The sequence below is a fragment of the Leucopleurus acutus genome, assembly GCF_964270905.1.
Source record: "Leucopleurus acutus genome assembly, chromosome: 14".
Lineage (NCBI taxonomy): Eukaryota > Metazoa > Chordata > Mammalia > Artiodactyla > Delphinidae > Leucopleurus > Leucopleurus acutus.
Genome location: NC_139156.1, coordinates 36,943,541 through 36,966,933, shown reverse-complemented (window position 1 = coordinate 36,966,933; position 23,393 = coordinate 36,943,541). Strand labels below are relative to the sequence as shown.

The window sequence follows — 23,393 nt, the reverse complement described above, 5'->3', positions numbered from 1 at the left end:
TCAGTAGGGTTGTATAGATAATTATTTGTGGACAGCTTGCATGTTGTATAATAAATCTATATGTAAGTCTTTGAAAACTTATAACTCAGATATGTTAGATTTAGCAACTCTCATTTATCCAGACTATCTGACTAATCACAATATTTAATTATGTTTCCATAATGGTCCCACCTATGCATTAATGAAATTCTTTATTTTGCAGTAATTTTCTTATATGTAATGTAGGTGATTCCTCACAGGCACAGGAACCCAGGAAGACTTCAGGCAGGGTCTTTGGTCACCTTGGGTTTAAAATTCATAATAGAGCAATAAAACATGTTTGTTTTCCTGAACCCATGACAACGAAGACTTTACCCAAAAACCAGCTGCGGATGCTGGTATTACAGGCACTCCGCTGACCTGAAAGAATGCAGGCAGGATCTGTATCTTGCGCACATATTTGTTGATGGAGTACTTTTTTGGTAGAGAGGAACAAAAAATTCTGGCTTCTTCAGAGAACTGGATGCAGGCAACCCCTCCTCCAAAAGTAGTCAAAATACCACTCGGGAGAACCTTGACTTTATAAGGGAAGGCAGCTTCTGAGTCACAAAGTCTTTTCCTGCTTAATTCTCACTGGCTGGCCTGGAATGAGGCTCTGCTAAAAATGTTTCAGGCAACTGCTGATTTAGGAATTTCTGTCCTCTTTTCTAGTAACGAAATGTGTATGTGTTGTGGAAATTCTACAGACCCCTATACCTCATTCACCCCTTTTAAAGTCTTTTTCTTGGAAAGTGGATGTGGATGGAAGATTTCCCAGACATACAGAAGGAAAAGTTTCTGTCCATCAGAACTTTATATGGGTTTGGCATTTGGTGGTAAAACACCACATTGTTTTATTTTTTTCCCAGACTACATACAGATGGAAAATGTGTCTGGGTAGAAGATCCTTCTGAATAAAAAGAAACATCCCAGAAAACATAAAGGTTTAGGGGCTTGGAAAATTACTATCTACGTTGCATTAAGATCTTTTCCCTCACATTGAATGGTACTCAAGACAATTTAAAAGTAGGATCTTTTTTTTTTTTTTTTTTTTTTTTGGCGGTACGCGGGCCTCTCACTGTTGTGGCCTCTCCCGTTGCGGAGCACAGGCTCCGGACGCGCAGGCTCAGCGGCCATGGCTCACGGGCCCAGCCGCTCCGCGGCATGTGGGATCTTCCCGGACCAGGGCACGAACCCGTGTGCCCCTGCCTCGGCAGGCGGACTCTCAACCACTGCACCACCAGGGAAGATCCCTAAAAGTAGGATCTTGATGGTTGAACCAACAAGTGTAATCCTAAGTGATGGGAGTGGGGGAAATTGGGACACATTATTTCCATAAAATTAAAATAGCTTTTTCCAATGTCTTGTTTGCCCTGCCACTTCTCTCATCTCCCGAAAAACTTTCTTGACTTTAGTGTCAATATTCCATCTTTTTTTAAACAAAAAAACTGCTTTGTAAGAAACAAATATTTCCACATTCTGGTATGTTTGGGGCATCAACTGTGCCTAAACACATGTTGTAACCTGAGCGTCACTCTGCCTTGATATGACTTTGATGTCTCTATTTGAAGGGAAACAACCCGCCCAGAATGGCGTATTGTCTTATTGTGCAAAGGAAACTTTCAGATCTTTTGGTTTCATCTCTCATCATTCTTTTCTGGCTGGTTTACTCCCACTCAGAATTTTCAGATCTCTGAGATGATCAACTTCTTGGAAGCCTTTCCTGAACACCACACTCCCTCCCAACTAGATCTCAGTATGTAATTTAAGAGCACTCAAACTTCACCTCGTAGTACTTATCAGTATTTGTGATAGTGTATGATTCTTTCATTATACGCACCTTTCTCACTAGGCTAGGGCAGGGACCCTGACTGTTCACCACGGTATCTCCAGTGTCTATTAAGTGCCAAGGGCATAGCAGGTGCTCAGTAAACGTCTCTTACGTGAATATTGGTAAATGATCAACTCTGCCTGGATTTTGATGATGAATGAATGCCTCTAATCCTTCAGGAAATAGGCACTTTTTGCAAAATATGCTGATAGCAGACCACACTTATAACTAAAGAAAGATGAATTTAAATGCATTTCTAGTGATAGAACAGTGTTTTCAATATTCAGGGAATCCATAAATTCCTCACGTTTAATGTTAAACTGCAGGATACGATGCTTAAGAAAAATTTTTACTTTTATGTAAAAAAGTAAAGCTTGCAGCTTACCAGCTCTTTCTCCACTCACAGGCAAAGTCACCACTCCATTCAAGTAGATCTATTTCTCCAAGAAGCATCACTCCAATCTCCACATCCTATTCCACTCTCCAGAAACACTCTGAAATCCCAGAAAAGTCTTGCTGACCTGACTGTCCTCTCCTCTGAGTTCCCTTTTGAATGCAGCAAATTGCTGAGTGTTCTCTCACTTCCATCCCCACTTTTATCCCAAGGTTTCCTTGGAGCTCAGGCCCCTGCTCCTAAGAGAGGGCATTCAGTTAGGAATGCGGAGACCATCTGAATAGAGCTATTTCCAGCTAAAAACAACTCAGCCCTAGCAGTGAGTAGTAGGGGGTGGGAAGAAGGACATCATACCAGAATATTAATATTGCATTTAGATAGTCCTGAAATTAGACACTTTGTGCAGCTTTAGAATTTTCCACTTGGTATTTATGAATCCAAAAATCTGACAAAGAGATATGTCTGAATTTGTGTCTGACACTGCGATTTTACCACCAAAACACAGCAAAATGTAATGACAAACTTTGTCTTCGCTTACTCTTATCCATAAAAGGGACAAATAGTAGACATATTCCAGAGTGATGGAGTCTGATTTTTAAGCTCTTCTCAGACAACTGTGGATTGGGGCAGGAAAGGGTTTTCCAGAGCCCCTAAGCTGGAGAAGGCAGGCTCCAACCAAAGGACATAGACTTGCTGAATGGATACAGAAACAAGACCCATATATATGCTGTCTATAAGACTCCCACTTCAGAGCTAGGGACACATACAGACTGAAAGTGAGGGGATGGAAAAAGATATTCCATGCAAATGGAAATCAAAAGAAAGCGGGAGTAGCAATTCTTATATCAGACAAAATAGACTTTAACATAAAGACTATTACAAGAGACAAAGAGGACACTACACAATGATCAAGGGATCAATCCAAGAAGAAGATATAACAATTGTAAATATTTATGCACCCAATATAGGAGCACCTCAATACATAAGGCAAACGTTAACAGCCATAAAAGGGGAAATCGACAGTAACACAATAATAGTAGGGGACTTTAACACCTCACTTTCACGAATGGATAGATCACCCAAAATGAAAACAAATAAGGAAACGCAAGCTTTAAGTGACACATTAGAAAAGATAGACTTAATTGATATTTATAGGACATTCTATCAAAAACAACAGAATACACTTTCTTCTTAAGTCCTCATGGAACATTCTCCAGGATAGATCATATCTTGGGTCAAAAATCAAGCCTTGGTAAATTTAAGAAAATTCAAATTGTATCAAGTATCTTTTCTGACCACAACACTATGAGACTACATATCAATTACAGGGAAAAATCTGTAAAAAATATAAACACACGGAGACTAAACAATACGCTACTAAATAACCAAGAGATCACTGAAGAAATCAAAAAGGAAATCAAAAAATACCTAGAAATAAATGACAATGAAAACACGATGACCCAAAACCTATGGGATGCAGCAAAAGCAGTTCTAAGAAGGAAGTTTATAGCAATACAATCCTACCTCAAGAAACAAGAAAAATCTCAAATAAACAATCTAACCTTACACCTAAAGCAAATAGAGAAAGAAGAAGAACAACAACAAAAAACCCCCCAAAGTTAGCAGAAGGAAGGAAATCATAAAGATCAGATCAGAAATAAGTGAAAAAGAAATGAAGGAAACAATAGCAAAGATCAAAAAAACTAAAAGCTGGTTCTTTGAGAAGATAAACAAAATTGATAAACCAATAGCCAGACTCATCAAGAAAAAAAGGGAGAAGACTCAAATCAACAGAATTAGAAATGAAAAAGGAGAAGTAACAACTGATGTTGCAGAAATACAAAGGATCATGAGAGATTTCTACAAACAACTATATGCCAATAAAATGGACAACCTGGAAGAAATGGACCAATTCTTAGAAAAGCACAACCTTCCGAGACTGAACCAGGAAGAAATAGAAAATATAAACAGACGAATCACAAGCACTGAAATTGAAACTGTGATTAAAAATCTTCCAACAAACAAAAGCCCAGGACCAGATGGCTTCACAGGCGAATTCTATCAAACATTTAGAGGAGAGCTAACACCTATCTTTCTCAAACTCTTCCAAAACGTAGCAGAGGGAGGAACACTCCCAAACTCATTCTACAAGGCCACCATCACCCTGATACCAAAACCAGACAAAGATGTCACAAAGAAAGAAAACTACAGGCCAATATCACTGATGAACATAGATGCAAAAATCCTCAACAAAATGCTAGCAAACAGAATCCAACAGCACATTAAAAGGATCATACACCATGATCAAGTGGGATTTATCCCAGGAATGCAAGGATTCTTCAATATACGCAAATCAATCAATGTGATACACCATATTAACAAATTGAAGGATAAAAACCATATTATAATCTCAATAGATGCAGAAAAAGCTTTTGACAAAATTCAACACCCATTTATGATAAAAACTCTCCAGAAGGTGGGCATAGAGGGAACCTCCCTCACCATACTAAAGGCCATATATGACAAACCCACAGCCAACATTGTTCTCAATGGTGAAAAACTGAAACCATTTCCACTAAGATCAGGAAGAAGACAAGTTTGCCCACTCTCACCACTACTATTCAACATAGTTTTGGAAGTTTTAGCCACAGCAATCAAAGAAGAAAAAGAAATAAAAGGAATTGAAATTGGAAAAGAAGACAGTAAGGCTGTCACTGTTTGCAGATGACATGATATTGTACACAGAGAATCCTAAAGACATTACCAGAAAACTAAAATAGCTAATCAATGAATTTGGTAAAGTAGCAGGATACATAATTAATGCACAGAAATCTCTTGCATTCCTTTACACTAATGATGAAAAATCTGAAAGAGAAATTAAAGAAACACTCCCTCTTACCACTGCAACAAAAAGAATAAAATACCTAGGAATAAACCTACCTAAGGAGACAAAAGACCTGTATGCAGAAAACTATGACACTGATGAAGGAAATTAAAGAAGATACAAACAGATGGAGTGATAGACCATGTTCTTGGATTGGAAGAATCAACATTGTGAAAATGACTATACTACCCAAAGCTATCTACAGATTCAATGCAATCCCTATCAAACTACCAATGGCATTTTTCACAAAAATAGAACAAAAAATTTCACAATTTGTATGGAAACACAAAAGACCCCGAATAGCCAAAGCAATCTTGAGAAAGAAAAACGGAGCTGAAGGAATCAGGTTCCCTGACTTCAGACTATACTACAGAGCTACAGTAATCAAGACAGTATGGTACTGGCACAAAAACAGAAATATAGATCAATGGGACAGGATAGAAAGCCCAGAGATAAACCCATGCACATATGGTCACTTTATCTTTGATAAAGGAGGCAAGAATATACCATGGAGAAAAGAAAGCCTCTTCAATAATTAGTGCTGGGAAAGCTACATGCAAAAGAATGAAATGAGAACACTCCATAACACCATATACAAAAATAAACTCAAAATGGATTAAAGACCTAAATGTAAGGCCAGACACTATAAAAATCTTAGAAGAAAACATAGGCAGAATACTCTATGACATAAATCACAGCATGATCCTTTTGACCCACCTCCTTGAAAAATGGAAATAAAAATAAACAAATGGGACCAATGAATCTTAAAAACTTTTGCACAGCAAAGGAAACCATAAAGAAGACAAAAGACAAGCCTCAGAATGGGAGAAAATATTTGCAAATGAAGCAATTGACAAAGGATTAATCTCCAAAATATACAAACAGCTCATGCAGCTCAATATCAAAAAAACAACCCAATCCAAAAATGGGCAGAAGACCTAAGTAGACATTTCTCCAAAGAAGATACACAAACTGCCAACAAACACATGAACAGATGCTCATCATCACTAATCATTAGAGAAATGAAAATCAAAATTAGAACGAGGTATCACCTCACACCAGTCAGAATGACCATCATCAAAAAATCTACAAACAATAAATGCAGAAGAGGGTGTGGAGAAAAGGGAACCCTCTTGCACTGTTGGTGGGAATGTAAATTGGTACAGTCACTATGGAGAACAGTATGGAGTTTCCTTAAAAAACTAAAAATAGAACTACCATATGACCCAGCAATCCCACTACTGGGCATATACCCTGAGAAAACCATAATTCAAAAAGAGTCATGTACTACAATGTTCATTGCAGCACTGTTTACAATAGTCAGGACATGGAAGCAACCCAAGCGTCCATCGACAGATGAATGGATAAAGATGTGGCACATATACACAATGGAATATTACTCAGCCATAAAAAGAAATGAAATTGAATTACCTGTAGTGAGGTGGATGGACCTAGAGTCTGTCGTACAGAGTGAAGTAAGTCAGAAGGAGAAAAACAAATATTGTATGCTAACACATAAATATGGCATCTAAAAAAAAATGGTTCTGATGAACCTAGGGGCAGGACAGGAATAAAGACGCAGACGTAGAGAATGGACTTGAGGACACGGGGAGGGGGAAGGGTAAGCTGGGACGAAGTGAGAAAGTGGCATGGACATATATACACTACCAAATGTAAAATAGATAGCTAGTGGGAAGCAGCTGCATGGCACAGGGAGATCAGCTCGGTGCTTTGCGACCACCTGGAGGGGTGGGATAAGGAGGGTGGGATGGAGGGAGACGCAAGAGGGAGGGGATATGGGGCTATATGTATGCATATAGCTGATTCATTTTGTTATACAGCAGAAACTAACACAACACTGTAAAGCAATTATACTCCAATAAAGATGTTAAAAATAAATAAATAAAACGATGAAAAAGAAAAGAAAGTGCTGAGAAAGTTCTACATTTGGAAAGGTCCCAATGGGGTGAAGCAAGTCAGGGAAGGCTACGAGTTTTCAATTTTGTCTTATGTGAGAAGTGGGATTTGGATTGTCAAAGTGGAGGAAGAGAGTCCTTCCAGAGGGGCAGTTTGATGACAGGGTGGGGAGAGGGTGTGGGGAGGCCAACTGCCAGGAAGTCAGCAAAAGCAAAGGGCAAAAGACAATACACCATCAAAGAGGGAGTGGGGTCAGTTGACAGAGGGGTAAGACAGGTGGTCCAGCCCAGCTCTAACATACACTGGCGTGCGATACTCAGGCAAGTTACTTAAATTCACCACACCTAAGGTTCTTAACCTGTAAAATGAGGATAATCTTAAATAGTAAGATATTAGGATCAAATGAGATTGTGCATAAAGTGCTTTCTAGTGCAGTTAAACTCTTCATAAATGTTAGTAATGTGTCAATCATTGGGCTGAGAGAGGAAATGCTTCTTTTGAAGAAATTGGCCAATGCTTTATCCTTCATCATTGTGGTTTATGAACTTTCGCTCTACTGACAAACATGAAAAGAAGATAGGAAATTCTATTTTGCATGAGGGCTAGACTAGTATCTAAGGAAAAGAAAGCAAGATGAAGAGAGGCAATCCCACACTGTGGGGAAGCCCCAAGCGAAAGCAAGGGAGGGATATTTTCCAATTCCATCCAATGTCTACTTTGTCAATAAGGCCACAAAGAGGTAGATGGGCAGAGATGAGAGACATGAGGTCATAGGAAGAGGGAACTGTGAGAGAGGTAGGAAAGGTGAGGTGGGGAAAAGGGTAGGAAAAACTTAGGCAAGGTATTTTAGACCCTTTCAGAAAGAGTCCCAGAACCAGATAATATATGTTCTAGTCTGTGCTCTGGTGTATGCAAAGGTTTCCGATTGGCCCTACATTAACAACAACAACAACAAAAAGCAAGAGGCAAACTCTCATTCACTAAAAAGCTGGTAGATATCAAGATATTGTGCAAAGAGCACAGGATTTAGAGTCAGACAGACCTGGGTCCCTTACTTGACTTGAGAATTTGATCAAGGTACCTGCTTATGTGAATAAGAAAAGAATGAATATATGTATATGTATAACTGAATCACTTTGCTGTACACCTGAAACTAACACAACATTGTAAATCAACTATACTCCAATACAATAAAAGTAAATAAATCAAAATTTTTTAAAAAGTTAGTCTTTCCTTGTAGATGTGGGTAGAATTAAATGAGATAATATATGGAAAAGGGTCTGATGCATAGCAAATGCTCAGTTAGCTAGTATGTGCTGGCTCAGGAAGAGGGCAGCACACTGTTAAATGTAAGAAGCAATTGTTTGGTTCATATTCCAGCTCTACAATTTACTCACTATGTGACAAGTGCAAGATCCTTAACCACTTGGGGCCTCACTTTACTGCACCTATATGATGGGTATAAGAAAGACCTCTCTCGGGATTTTTATTAGCATTAAATGACATGATATTTATAAAACTCTTAGAATAGTACCTGGCTCATATTAAATGCTCTAAATGCGTTAGATATTATCATTAAAAGGTAATCAAAAGCTGCATGTGTACTAAGTTTAACATAAAAAAATTTTTACATGGGAGATCCAATGTGGGTTTTTTGTTTTTTGTTTTTTTTTTGAGAAGGGGAAAGTAAGACATAAAAGGCAGAGTATGTGGCACCGAACTGTGAGATACATGTCCCCATGACAGAAATAAAGAAGGCAGAGATTCACTGAGGGGGGAATTTATGGACATTTATGGTCATATTATTCTGATTGGCTGAGGGGATCAGCAGGCTTCTCGCCAGTTTTCTTTCTGTTCACGGAAGTAAAAGCTCAGTGTGTTTGAAAATGAACTAAGTTTTTTTTTTCCCTTCTTTCTCTTGATAGAAAGGATTTATTTATGTAGTCAGGGCAGACTTGTTTCTGCTAAGTGAAAATTTGGCCTAGGGAGTATAAGAATAAGCTAAATGGAAACCGGATAAAAATACGTTTATTATGACATTATTTGGTTCGTTGACTTCCCTACATTCCCTACCTAACACCATGAAAGAAATCCTCAAATAATAATACACCTGGTCAAAATGTTAAAAGTGGAGTCAGCTTGTTTGTATCTGTATGAGATCAGACAACTGGACTGATGGCTGGTTTCCCTGAGCTGATTACCTTGCCAATGCAAGGGTCCTCTCCAGCTGTACCATCTACATCTTGTGGGAGCTTGTGAGAAATGCAGAATCTCATGCTCCTCTTCAGACCTACTGCATCAGAATCTGAATTTTAATAAAATCACCAGGAGATTTATCTCCATATGAAGGTTTGGAAAGCATTGAGTTCGAGTGTGGAGTTATGGCCACACAATCTTAATCATCACAGTCTTCATTTCAATCCAATTGACATGGACAAGAGCTATGATTCTTAGAAGGGGCGAATGGATATAAAGACAGCAAAATTTCTTACTTGGTAGAATCGCTCAGTACAATAAAGAGTACCCTTAACTCATGAAGTCTTAGGAAATAAAGCCTGAAATTGAAGAAAATAAAATGATAAAAGTATGACATTAATCAATGGGAAACCATGTGTTCAACGGAACCACAAAACAATCAGGTTCTGTACTTGCTTAGAGAGTTTAGGTCTTGATCATAAGGCCATTGATGTAACTTGTTTGAAGAGGAAGTAGATTCAGCATGGACTTCAGAACTTCACCTCGGCTACCACATAACCGTGTGACTTTGGGTAAGTTGCTATAACAAGTTTCTTGTCTATGAAGTGGGATGGTAACAGGACCTACTTCATGGGGTAGTTATGAGGCTTAGATGAGTTAATAGGAAGGTGAAGAACGCACAAATGTCTGTTTAAGATTAGTTATTATTAAGCGTTAGACATTACTATTAACATCTGTTTATGTATAGCTGATTCACTTTGTTATACAGCAGAAACTAACACACCATTGTAAAGCAATTATACTCCAATAAAGATGTTAAAAAAGTCTAATTAACATTATTGGATATTATTATGAATAATACCTTAGTTTTGTTGGATTTCACATTCCTTTCTCCTTAAACAATTCTCCCCAACATATTTTCATGGTTTAAATAAAAATAAGTTTGAAGAAAAATTTTAAAGCCCCTTGGATGACTTGGAAATTCCAAGATTTCAAAGCCAGGTGAGTGGGCGATGCCTGCTTTGTATCTTTGCTCAGTCTCAGCCTCTCCAAACCCAGCATACTCATACCCACTACAACAATTGGGAGAGTCTTCTAGAGAACCATCCTTCCTAGAAGGTGGTGTGTATATGGGAGGAGAGGATGCTTAGAAATTTAAAACAATTTTAAATCATATATCCATGACACCCTCCCTTTTTGGGCATTTCTCATTATGGGTTTGAACAACTTTGTAATAATCACTGAGGCACATCACAAAGCAAGTTATTAAGATCTTTGTTCTTTGTCAGTACCCATTTGGTGGACTTGAACCAGCAAATGAACCACAGACATAGCACAAACTGGGCATGCAATTTGCATTTAGTTCTTCATGAAACCTTTGGGCCTGTCTAAATGGTCAAGTCACATATGAAGAGAGAGACCTGATCAGAGCCAACAACAGATGATCATGAGAACGAGGAGCCTGAGCCAATGATTTCTTTTTATTTCTTTTCCAAAAAGTTTAAAATATACTGTTTCCTTTGTGGAGAAGCCAAGATGAGGGGCTGCAGGCAATGTTTATGCTCTCTGACCTGGTGAAGAAGGAAAAGCAGTACAGATAAATAAAAGGGCAGCAATGTTGGTAACTTTGGGCCAAGGCCACATAGGTTGTTACCTACGAAAGGTGTTGGTGATCACGTAGTCTTGAGAGGACATTTGCACATTGCAAAGATTAAAATAATATTACAAAATACAAGACCAACTCCCAGACAAATCATTATCACTGCAAGCACTTAGGTTTGCCAGGTGAGAAAACTGAGGCCGAACGAGGTTAAATATTATGCAAAGCTTCTCACAGCTAGTGAAGTAACTGAACTAGGATTTAAATCCACGGGTCTATCCTCCTGACTCTTCTGTATTAGTTGACTAAGGCCATCCTCTGCAGAAAACCATCTACTTCTTCCTTCTCTCCAGGTGCTCTGTGCTCTAAATTAGCCTCCTGTTCCCCTATCACCTCTCCTCTAATACCTCACTCTGCATTTTCTCTCTAGCTTTACAGGACTTGCTGTAACCCTCCCCTCTTCCGCATCCATCATCTCCCTCGATCTGTCACTCAGCCTGTTCTAATAGGGAAAGGTTTGTGCCCTGGTGGAGGGTTGCCCCCAGTCACACTCCTCCAGCACTAGATGGGGCTTAACAGGCAATGACTGTCCCTAACCCCATGCTGCTCTGACATCTCTTGCTGTTGACATTACCTAGAGATGGGCCTGAGGTCTAGGTTTGCTGGTCTTTTCTCTGGCTGTCATTCTGGAGGCAGAGAGGAAGGCTAAAGCAGAGACTTTCATGTCTTAGGCCAACCTTTCCAGAAGTGTAGTGGTACCCTTACCACAGGTGGTTTGGGAAACTTTTTTTTTTTTTTTTTTTTTTTTTTTTTGCAGTACGCGGGCCCCTCACTGCTGTGGCCTCTCCCGCTGCGGAGCACAGGCTCCGGACGCGCAGGCTCAGCAGCCATGGCTCACGGGCCCAGCCGCTCCGCGGCATGTGGGACCTTCCCAGACCGGGGCACGAACCCGTGTCCCCTGCATCGGCAGGCAGACTCCCAACCACTGTGCCACCAGGGAAGCCCGGGAAACTTTTTTAGTGGTACGCAGGCAAATATTTTGTTTCAATGGTTGTGTATTTATTTTTATGGATACCTTCTATCTTTGGTAAGGAATGCTGATTTTCCATTTATAGTTACAAAGTAATGCTTTGCTTTTAAAAATAAATTACTGAAGAAACAAAGCAAGTTGACTTAAACATATATATTAGTTAAATGAAAGTACAAGTGGACCACAGATATGGCAAAATGTGGACTGAGGCTTAAGAAATACAGCCTTAAAATAAGCCTTAAATCTCATCTGCCCCAGATTAGCACTTCTTGCAAAGTGGTCCTACCTTTTCGTGTGTCGGTTCTGAACACCTTGGGTGGGCCCAGGCCCACTTTTCGCGTGTGGATTCATAGAAAATCTGTGCTTTCGGGGCACTCAGGGGAGGAGTGCCAACTGGATTACAAAGTCAGGCCCTACAGAAGAGCTGTTTTCTCCAATTACTTGCTTCTCGGGGTGCTCTCTGCGTCCTAGCCGCTGCAGTCTAAATGCTCTCTAATCCATTGTCTTTTTCAGGTTCTTGCTAAAGAGGTAGGTTAATATACCAGTTTTCACGGTGGAAGACTTTGGGAGATTGAGTAACTTGCTCCACATCCCAGGGCCAAGCTTTCCAGCTTCTGTCAGCCAGGCTCCAAGCACGTTTCCTTGGAGAAAAAGGAAAAGTACCTTCCTGTACCTTTGGGCCCGTGAACACACTCATATAGGAAATAATACAGGAAAGCGGTTGTAAGCTACTAAACTTGTCTTTCTTTCTACCTGAACTGTGACCCCGGTTAGCAACCTGTCCTGTGACGGCACCTCATTTAGGAAGAGCAGTGCCAAAGTAGTAAGTAGTATTTATTGAGTGTGCTAGGTGCTTTGGATACGTCATTTCTTTAACCCTGAGAGAAATAAGATCTTCTTTGGGAGATGAAAATGTCTCAGTGATCAGGTTCACAGATTACATACCCAAATCAAAACATTCCCTCTTCTTTCTTCCATTTCCCAAGAACTCAAATATATTTCTATTCATGGATGGAAACAGTATTCAATTTTCTTCATCACTTGGCTGATGTGGTATCTGGTGCCCTCTAGCTATAGAAAAATTCTTTGGTAGAAGTGATGCGCTAGACCTTCGGCCATCTATCTCTACAGGCTTATTTAGGCCTTTATCCTTACTTGAGCCTGAAACTGCAACAGTCCATTTGTAACAACTAATTTTGATAACAGAGAGTTTCTTACACTGATTATAAGCTCTGATGACATAGTAGTTAAGATTCTTTTAGCTGTAAGAAGCAAACACTGAGAATGTACTGAGCCAGGTAACTGTGGGTAGTCTAGGTTTCAATTTCAGGACTACATCAATCCAGGACTCAGGCGACACTCCTAGGCTCAGCCTCTCAGGGTGGTTTTCTCTCAGCGTGGGTTGACTCCGTCTCCAGCTCTGGCAGGAACCACCTCACCAGTTCCACACTTCAAATATTCCCACTTCAAATGCAGTGGAGAAAGAAAAAAAAGAGTTTGTGTCCCACTGTTTCCAGGAAAGCTCATGACAGAATGTGATATGCTGGTTGCCTTAACCAACTGGGATTCCCTGTCTTCCTCTCCCCTCACTACATACACACACAGGCCCTGGGATTGGTGTCAATGCCACTGTGATGGTTAATCCTATGTTGACACATAGGATGATGTGTCACTCTGACTAGGCCACAGTACCCAAACAGTTGGTACTATCTGAGGTGTTTCTAGGTGTATTTCTTGAATGGGATTAATATTTAAATCAATAGACTTTGAGTAAAGCAGGTGCCCTCCATAGTGTGGGTAGGCCTCATCCAGTCAATGGAAGGCCTTAAGAAAAGGAGTGACCTCTCTTGAGAGAAAGGGAATTCTGCCAGCAGATGGTCTTTGGACGAGAACTGCAATTCTTCCCTGGGTTTCCAGCCTGCTTAAACTGCCCTGCACATTTTGGACTTGCCAGCCTACATAATCAAATAAAACAATGCCTTACATCTTTCTCTCTATATATATACATAGGTCTATCTATCTATCTATAGGTAGATAGATAAATAGATAGATCTAGCTATATAGATCTTGATATCTGTCTGTATATATCCTATTGTGTTTGTTTTTCTAGAGAATCCTGACAAGTACAACCACCCACATCAAATAGCTAAGAAGCGGGAAGAGGAACAAAGGCAACTTAGAGATGCTGTTACCAGGGAGAAGGGGAAAGATGTAGGATAAACAGTCATGAACGTGCACTGCAAGTGGGGATTATTAAAATCAATGTGTTGCCATTTAGTGAGAGCAGTTTTTTTGATAACAATTTTTAAAACATTCGTGGAGAAGAAATAAAAGTAGTCTTGATGGTAAAAAGGTATTGGCGGTTTTCTTCCTCCCAGCTTTTTAAAATAGGCAGATGTGTGTTTAAATGTTATTCAGAAGGAAATGTTCAACGGCAAGGATCTCTTTAGAGTAGAACAGGCTTTAACTCATATGGTGTGGTTTCAGGAAAATCAGGACGGTTGTCCAGAGTATCTCCCACATCTGGTAGAGTGCCAGAAATTCTGTTACTAAAATTGTATTTCTTTGCCCTTGAAGGCTTGGAGGCCCGTAGGAATCCACTGTTAAATAAAAATAACCATTAGAGATGTCTGAACTGTTTCTCGCAGAACACCAGCGTTCCTAAGGTGGCCATTCAGAAGGTGTTCTTCAAAGGACTCTATAAAGAAGACAGAGGCTGAGGAACAGTATATATCATAGCCCCCTCTTAGACAGTCACAGTGCATATTAGCATATTGAAGGCTCTGAGAAGTCTTGGATTAAGAGACCTGTTTAAATTAACCCAGAATTTTCTAAAATCATTTGATCATGAAACACATTCCTCCCCACAAAGCATCTATAATTATTTCATTGAACTTGAGGGTAATTGGGTGGAGGGGGGCAGAGCGGGTTAGAAAGAGCAGGGCCTCAGGAACAAGAATATCGAAGTTTAATTCCTGGATCTGCTATTTATTAACTACCCAAATGGCCAATGTTGCTTAAACTTTTTTGGCTACAGTTCTTTATTTATAAAGTAAGTTTAATAATCACCTACCTCACTGGGTTAAAATGGTAAATATTAAGTAAGGAAGAACCATTTGTAAAAGTTGCTGGCTCATGATTCACTCATGAGATGCTGATTTTGTCAACTGTTCTCTCTGTCTCTCTCTCTTTCTCTCTATCCTCCCTCCCTTCCTCCCTCCTTTCTTCCCTTCCTTCCTTTTATGATTCTTTTTTAATTTCAATAAACTTTTAAATTTCAGAACAGTTTTAGGTTTACAGAAAAGTTGCAAAGATAATACACAGTCTCTCCACATCCCACACACACCCCCAACTTCCTGGCTCCAGCCCCCCACCATTCACGTCTTTTTGTGTCTGTTTTGGGCTGGGAACTGTAGGAACCGGACTGGCCAGCCAGGGTCTTCTTCACAGCACTATCAATCTGCAGGGAGATGAGCAGAGACAGATAAATCCATACCTACAAGACTGGGCCATGAGGGCAGTGCAAAACACCAGGTGAGTGAAAGCATTTAGGAGGGTGACCTCACCCAGACTTGGGAGCCTGGAAAGGCTACCAGAAGAAAATGTCCACAGAGAGGGCGTCTGATGGATGAGGAATGAGCCAGGCAAAGGGAGGGAAAGGAGAGTGTTCCTAATGGGATACAGCCATCTGGGAAGGAAGAAGAGTACCTGAGTGAGGGTGTAAAGCTTAGTGAAGGATGCCGAGGAAATACCGCTTCACTGGTGCCCAGCCTAGGAACTACTTTCAGAGTCATGCTGCTTGATGATGTCATTATACAAACTTTCTTCTGTAAAATTCTTGCAGAACTGGCTAAACAGACAGATCAACTTTTCCAAAACAACAGTGACTTCGAGCTGTTAACCAAAGCACTAAAGTACTACTTTTTTTTTTTAAGAAAATTCGCCAGGAAATAATGAGTAACAAAGGAGGGGAAGTAATTGTGAACTTCTAACACAGCTGGAGCTGTGTGATTCGGCTTGGGAGTTAGCTTTGTACTCCTCTTGAGAAATAAAAGGCAAGGGGTCCGTCCTCTTCGGAATCCCCACAGCACAATATCTGAAACTTTTCGTTCGGTAACTCTCACTACATACACTAGTCCGGGGACTCCTGTGAGCCTCTCAGGTCACCACCACAACACGTGGAGCTGAGGGAAGACTGGGTCTTTTCTGAGAATCCCAGCAGTTAGCCGAGGCTTCTGCACGGAGGCAGGATGTCTGCGCTCTGCACCCCAGTCCTCCCCAGCCTTCCCAGTTTAAACTGCGGAAGAGTTTAGAAAGGACATCAAGCCCGCTCTCAAGATCCTCACCTGAGCTAGGCATGCCAGCCGACTGCGGAAACGCCCGCCACGGGGAATGCCCGTTTGTGTAACAAATCCCCACTCCCGGCTCTACAACCCCGTCACCCCCCCACCCCGCCCCGTGCGCGCGCAGGCTGAATCGACGGCGCCCTCCCCCACCCAGGCGTTCCGCAGCAAAGCTTCCTCCTCCAACCTCGGCTCCCCCCGCCCCCGGGCCCGGGGACCTTTCTTTAAGTCTTTTCGGGTCTCTTAGAAGAGACACGCAGGTGCTCGGAGACGCTGCTGGAGAAAGAGAAAAGCGCTACCGGAGTAACTGTGCGTGAGCGCCCCGGGGCGGGTCCCGGCGGGAACACTGTCTCAGGCTGGCTGGAGCGCGGGGAGGGGCCCGGCGGGGCTGTGACTTCTCACGGGGCGTGTGACCCGCTCGGGTGCCAGTTGGAGAGGCTCCTTCACTTTGGCGATTGCTCCACAGCCATGTCCGAGATCTGGGTTCTCTGGCCACTGGTGAGTGTTTTCCTGCCCGGGCGGGAGCCTCTCCCAGCTCGGCCACTGGGCGGGCGCGGTGCGGGCGGGCGCGGTGCGGGCGGGAGCTGGACTAGCTCCGGGGGCGTCAGGGGGACGCGCGCGTGGGCGGCGGGCTTGTCCGGCCTCTGACAGGCTGGCTCACCAGAGCTGCCAGGACTTTCCCTGAGGGCGGGATCTCAGGAAACCGGGGAACTCGTTTTTCTTGGGGCTGGATATAGAGCGGTAAGCCCGCGGGGCAGGCGGAACAGCTCCGGGTGCTCCCCGGGGACGCTGTTCGCGGCCCAGAGAGGGGTGGGCGCGGGGGGCGGGCCGGGGCGTGCGAGATTTGAGTGTCGCTGGAGGGACCGGAGACTGGAGGGGATCTTCTGGACAAGTCCTTACAAGTCACGCCGAAGCACCGCTGCTGTGCTGGTGGATGTGCGCGCCGCGGGGCGGTGAGAACCTGCACTCCCTGCACTGGTAATACAGGTTTTCCGGCAGTTCCCAACTTTAGGGAATAAATCAGCCCCGAGGCGGTGGTTAAACCTGAGGCTTTGGACTGCGCCGTTTCTTTCTTGAAAAAGTTATCTTGGGGCTGAATGCGCCTTAAGAGACTTGTTTACCTTCTTATCGCTACACAGAAAAAGAAACTGTTTTGTTTCCCTTCCGGTAATCCCTCTCCTTAAGACCGTGAGTCACTATCTCAGGTTTGGTCTTTTTTTTTTTTTTTTTTTTTTTTAATTTTCTTCTCTCCATTTTCTTTCTTGTTATCTTTCATTGCTTGCTGAACTCCGGGGCGGTAGGGAACCTGGGCCTCACTGCTCAGGCGGTGGTACCTGCTGCCACCGCGCACGCGCTGGGGAGCCTGTACTTGGCCTAGAAGCCTAAGCAGCGGCCACCTCTTTTGGAGAGTCCCTGCCTCAGCAATGCCAGCGTGGTGATGGCTGATCGAAGACACTGGGCCTCCAGAGGTTCATGTGAGTTCCGAATTCTCTGAAAGCCAACGGATTCTTACTTTGTTGGTCCCCATCAAAGTGCCAGGCACTGTGATCAGAATGTCTACGAATGTGATCTCAGTTCATTCGCAGCTGCACAGGAAGGAAGATGTCCTCATCTCCATTTTACAGATGGCGAAATGGGGTTCAGAAAGCTTAAGTAATTAGACCGAGTCCAAACAGTAAGCGGCAGGGCTGGGATTTAATTTAGATCCAGTTCCAAAGCCCGGGCGGTTCGTTGATTGCACCTGATGTCCAGATGACAAGAGTTGAAAGGAAGAAAGCACTGATGTCTGGAACAATCTTATGATTGGAAAAAAAAAATTTCCCTGATCCTTTCAGAAATAATGTACAATATTTGGGCTCCTTTAGGAATTTTCTTCGAGAAAATTTAGGATTCAAAATTGAGAAACCATTTATACAACCTCAGATCACACTCTTCTCTTCCTTATCATTAACCACTGCCTTATTGCAGTGTTAGTTGCTTTGACAATCTCTTAGCTCTTGGAACAACAATACTAATAAGTGTAGCAAAATTATCAAGGCCCAGAGCTATGCTTGACTTTTATACTATAGCATCTTTACCAGAGGTGCATGTTTAAAGCACCAAGGAAACTGCTTTTCTGAAAGAATGCACACACATTCATACACACACATATATGCATGTATATATACATACACATTTATTTATATATACATGTTATAATATCTATAATATATATTAAACATAATTTGCTTATTACTGTTATATATGATATGTGGCCTAAGAAATTAACATTTATCAAATAAAATTTATCAATACAGAGGTGTAAAAAGAAAAAATCTGACATAACCCTATCACCTAGATAATCATTGTTTGCATTTTGTAGTATATCCTCTATTTCTCTTTTCTAATATGACTTTTAAATTTAGTTACACAGAATGCTGCCCTGCCCCCATCACTGGCACAATATCACGCCTCTATTCTTAAAGAAGTTTCCACACCATTATGTCACCTTGTGTGTCTCTAGAAAATGCTTGCTTTTATGACTTCGCACTTAGTAGGGCTTTATTTACTAGTGTGCAAATAAATTAAATGGGGGCTCGAGTGCTAATTACATGCAACGCAGAAGCAAATTTGGTTTAATCGTGTCAGTGGGCTGGAAGTGGATGGGAGGGAGCGGCCATATTTTCTCTTTTCCTCTTTCTTCCTCTAGTCCTCTTGTGTCTAGCGCAATCTATGGTCAGCAAATATCCCATCCTTTACCTCTTCTTTACCTTGCTTCTCCTCCCTTTTTCTTCCCTCTTGGAGTTAGTTTTCTCTCCCCTAGTTTCTGGGTGTCATTTCCATGGGACCTACGATAAGTAAGTTTGAAAGCCCCAAACAATTCACAAGTGTCTAAAGGATACAGAAAAAGAGGCAAACTTACTTTAGAAATTTGTGTGAGAAATAGCTGTGAGGACTGCTGCTGCTTCTTTTAATAGCACATAGTCCTCATAGGCTTTGTCTTGTACTGTTTAGGTCTATGGTTAGGCAGTTACTAGATTAGCCATTTTCCTCTCCTTTATTTCTTAGAGCACTTCTCAAAATTATGGTCGAGGACAAGGAGAGGGCCGCTGAAAAAGAAGTCGGTGTATTTATAAGTAATCATACAGAAGAGTTTCAGGGACAAAATAAAAGACAGTTGTTTAGTTTATAATTTAATAATTTTTCTTAAACCAGCCTAAGAGACATGAAATAGGTTGCAATGTGTTTGTTTATTGTTGTTTTTAACAGGTTTTCCTTAAATCATAAAAAACTTGAAAATTCTTACGAATAAAATAAATTATGAAATGTAATTTAAAACATTAACAACCAGGATGGAAAAACAGAAATTTATAAAAGATGGCAAGATTGAAAAAAAAAAAAAAAAGATGGCAAGATTGGAAAGGAAAAATGAAACTGATATATGGAAATCTTTGGTTCCTTCATGACTAGCTACAATTGGGTGAATGAAAAATCTTCTATTGTCTGTCTCCATAATACAATTACCACCCTTGGTGGCAAAATTAGAGTTTAATTTAGAAAAAGCAATTTTTATTCTTGCGTTGAGACAAAGAGGACTCAGGATTTGGATGTTGTCTCTAAGTAAGTTTCTTTGGGACACTAAACAAGTAATTTACTTCTAAATAGTTCTTAATGGTGGAAATGTCAGTAGTTCAAAGGAATCTCTCTGAAGGCTACCACAACTGCCAAGGACAGAGTAATGATTTTCTAAGAGATGATCAAAAACCTGAATAAGGAAATCCCCCACTTGAAAACCCCTAGTGAGTTAAGTGCCTTTTGGTGAATTATCTTAGGTTCCAAAAGTCCCTTAAATGAGCACATGTTTTGTAATAGGTACTAAAGACTTATTGACTTATGATGAAAAATAATAAGTAATAATGTAAAGATAATACCATATATAGCTTATTACCAAAAAATTATTTGTAGGACCATTGTAAGTACCTTAATGGATAGTATTGTATTCTTTTTGCTGTGTGTGTGTATCTATTCACAAAAGTGGGAAAACAGCATTTAACTACCTAATAAGTCCTTTCATTTTCTGGAAGACCCTTGCTTTAAAATGAAAGAAATAAAATGAATAAATAAATAAACAAAATGAAATAAAATAATGTATCTTTAGCTTTTTATGTAGTTGGACTCCTAACACCAATTAACTATCTTCCATTCAGTCTTAAACAGGAACAAATAATTCAAAAGTACTTGCCTACTTGCATACTATTTTCTTTGAAGTGAGACTATGAGTTGTAAGGCCCAAATTAGAAAGTTGATCATTGTAAGATTGTTAACTTCACCTTCCTCAGAAGGAAATGGGCTAGTTCTCCTCTTTGATCACAGCTCCCTTTCTGATTTGGAATGAGCTTTTGTGCAACCAAGCCATCCCCATCTTTGGGCAGTTAGAAACAGCAGCCATTGCTCTCTTGGACACCTGGCCCGAGATCCACTAAGTGCGGGATGATAGCGACTTTCGTATGAAATCGTACATTTTGAGTAAGGCCAATCTTGTAAGTTAGCAAATCTGACTACAAATTCAATCGTCAGAGGTACTCAGCCCAGCAAGGCAAGCAAGCCTACCGCAGGTAGGTTTTGTTAAGCTGCGAACTGGGATAAACTTGGAAAATTAGAATAAACTTTGCTTCGGAGTCATTAACGTCAGTCTGTCCTACAGTCAAGTGATGCAGCATTCTGGATTTAGTCTCCTCTGTGTTCTGGGAGGCCATAAAAATATAAGATGTGAGAAACATCAACACTTTTGATTTCTGAGGTCAGAGATCTTAGAAAAAAGAGAGGGGAGACAGAGAGAGAAAATGAACTCAGAACACGTGGTGTAAGTCTCTTGCCCCTTGCTGAGGATTGAGCTATGGTTTTTAGCCATCGTCACAAAAGGATCCTTGTTCCTCATGGACTGTTTTTTCACATGGATGTCTGTGTGGATTTAGGCCTGATTTCAAAAATTGGGCTTACACTGCCCCAGGCTATGTTTTGTCTACCCTGCACAGTACTGACACATACAGTATGTATGTGTGCAGGTATATATTTTTAATATTAGCTGCCACCACTTAAATGTTGGAAGATTTTGGTTTCTCTTGAAAACTGGAAGATCTGGACCCACATGCCACCTGACCCCCACTCCCCTGGATCAAATGGCTGCCCCTTTGGTCCACGTGCACCTCTCCATTTGACCAGCCCCTCCTACACTTTGTTGTCTGTTCCACCTGGATGCTTTACTCCTGTGATAGCCCTTCGGACCCCTCTGGGCATTAAAGGACTCTAGGGTTCTAGTTTAGGACTTGGTAGCCCTCCCATCACCCATTTCCTCCACCAAAGATGACTTCTTTTCTTTTCGGGCTTATTTTTAGAAGGGTCATTATTTCTCCATGAAAAGTCAAATTCTGATTTGCAAGTGCAGAGCACAGATGCTGTTACTCTGTAACACTCTTATCTTCTCACATGTAAATGTAGTCGCCTGCTAACCTCAAACTGTGCTTCCTCCAGTTGGTCTTCAGCTGGGAGGAGCATCAAAATAACCACCAGGGTTATTAAATATTAAGTAACAGGGTTGAACATAATCATAAGGAGACCCCATTCTCAGAGATCCAGATTCTTTAGGTCTGTGTTGGGACCTAAGCATTTTTTAAATTTTTAATCCATCACTACATGATTCTAATGTCTTTCAGGGTTTTGAAAATGATTTTTCTAACTCTAGCACTAAACTCAAAATCTAATCCCAGATGAAATTCTCTGGGTTTCCTCATTTTGTTTTATTTATGGCTTGATTCAGTCAGGGGTCTAACCAGTCCTGTACTCCCACTGCCTCAGCTATCTCTCTCCTGGTCTTCCCAAGAAACTAGCCTTAAGAAAGAATGAAAACATTACTGGAATAAGATTACCTTGTGTAATTTTATTTACTCATTTTGAAAAAAGTAAGAACGAATGGGATCTTCACTTATCTCTTTAATATAGAAAATTTTCTTTTATTTGTTTTTATTTCAGTTTTTCAATAATGCACCTACTACAAAATGTCATTACTATTTCCTTACCCTTTACACAAATATATTCGAGATGCATTACACAATCGGAAATGGTGAACTATTAATGGTCTTTTTAGAATTCCTTTTTCCTAAAGTATTGATAAGTAATTAAAAGGCTAAAGAGCGAATGACCAGACTAGCCTGTTGTTGTAGTTGTGTCCTGGACAGTAGGGGACAGTGAGATTTCAACCCCCTAGTGGGGCCTGTAAGACTGGGAAGAAGTTCAGGTTACTAGGGGCCCCTGATGATTCCGGTTCTGAAGACTGTTTGCAATCTCTTGTCTATTTAGTTCAGTGATAGTTCAAGATGGGAAATCCTAGTGCTCAGCTATGAGGAGTTCCCAAGTGTGTATGCACCACTGACCTCCCTCAAATCCAGAATCTGAGGGAATCAAGAGATGGTGGTTTGGGCCTGTATTCATTTCCCGTGGCTGCCGTAACACAGCACCACAGACTGGGTGGCTTAAACAACAGAAATTTATTTTCTCTCAGTTCTGGAGGCTAGAAGGAGCCTAGACTCTGAGGCAATGATCTCTTCCTCGCCTTTCTCCTTGGCTTGTCAATGGCCCTGTGTCTTCACGTCATCTTCCCCTTGTCTGTGCCTGTGTCCAAGTTTCTTCTTATAGGGACACCAGTCATATCGGATTAAGGTGCACCCAAGGACCTCATTTTAACTAATTTCCTCTTTAAAGACCCTATCTCCAAACATGGTGACATTCTGGGCTACTTGGGGTTAGGACTTCACCATAGGAATATAGATGTGAGGGAGATACAGTTCAGCCCATAGGAGTCTGAATCTCTTGAGCTAGCTGTGTGACATGGACCAGTCACCCCACCACCAGTTTGGGGCATAGCTTCTCCTATAAGGCGAAGGGCTTGGGTCATCTCTAAAACTCTTCACCATGATTACTGGAGAGCTTCTAGTCAGCTTGAATATCTATAATCAGCCTGAAGTGTGTGCTCAGTATTGAAAAATCTCGCTGACTGTTAGAGATGTCTACTTATTCTTGCTGCCATTTTTCACCACCAGACACCTTTTTTTTTTTTTTTTTGCCTCTGCTTTTTAAAATTCTTTTCCTGTTTGCTTTGAACTTCACTAAGAACAGAAAAAAAGGTGATTTTTTAAACTTCCTT

General features: G+C 41.1%; 1 protein-coding gene across 1 annotated transcript in view; it reads left to right on the top strand.

Annotated features, from left to right (window-relative positions):
- The first annotated feature begins 16,561 nt into the window (after positions 1–16,561).
- Positions 16,562–23,393, top strand: part of FAS (Fas cell surface death receptor) — a 30,790-nt gene continuing 23,958 nt past the window's right edge. Inside the window, exon 1 of the mRNA XM_082854954.1 lies at positions 16,562–16,711. Coding sequence (XP_082711080.1) covers positions 16,682–16,711 — 30 coding nt within the window. The 5' untranslated portion in view covers positions 16,562–16,681. The remainder of the gene's footprint in view (positions 16,712–23,393) is intronic.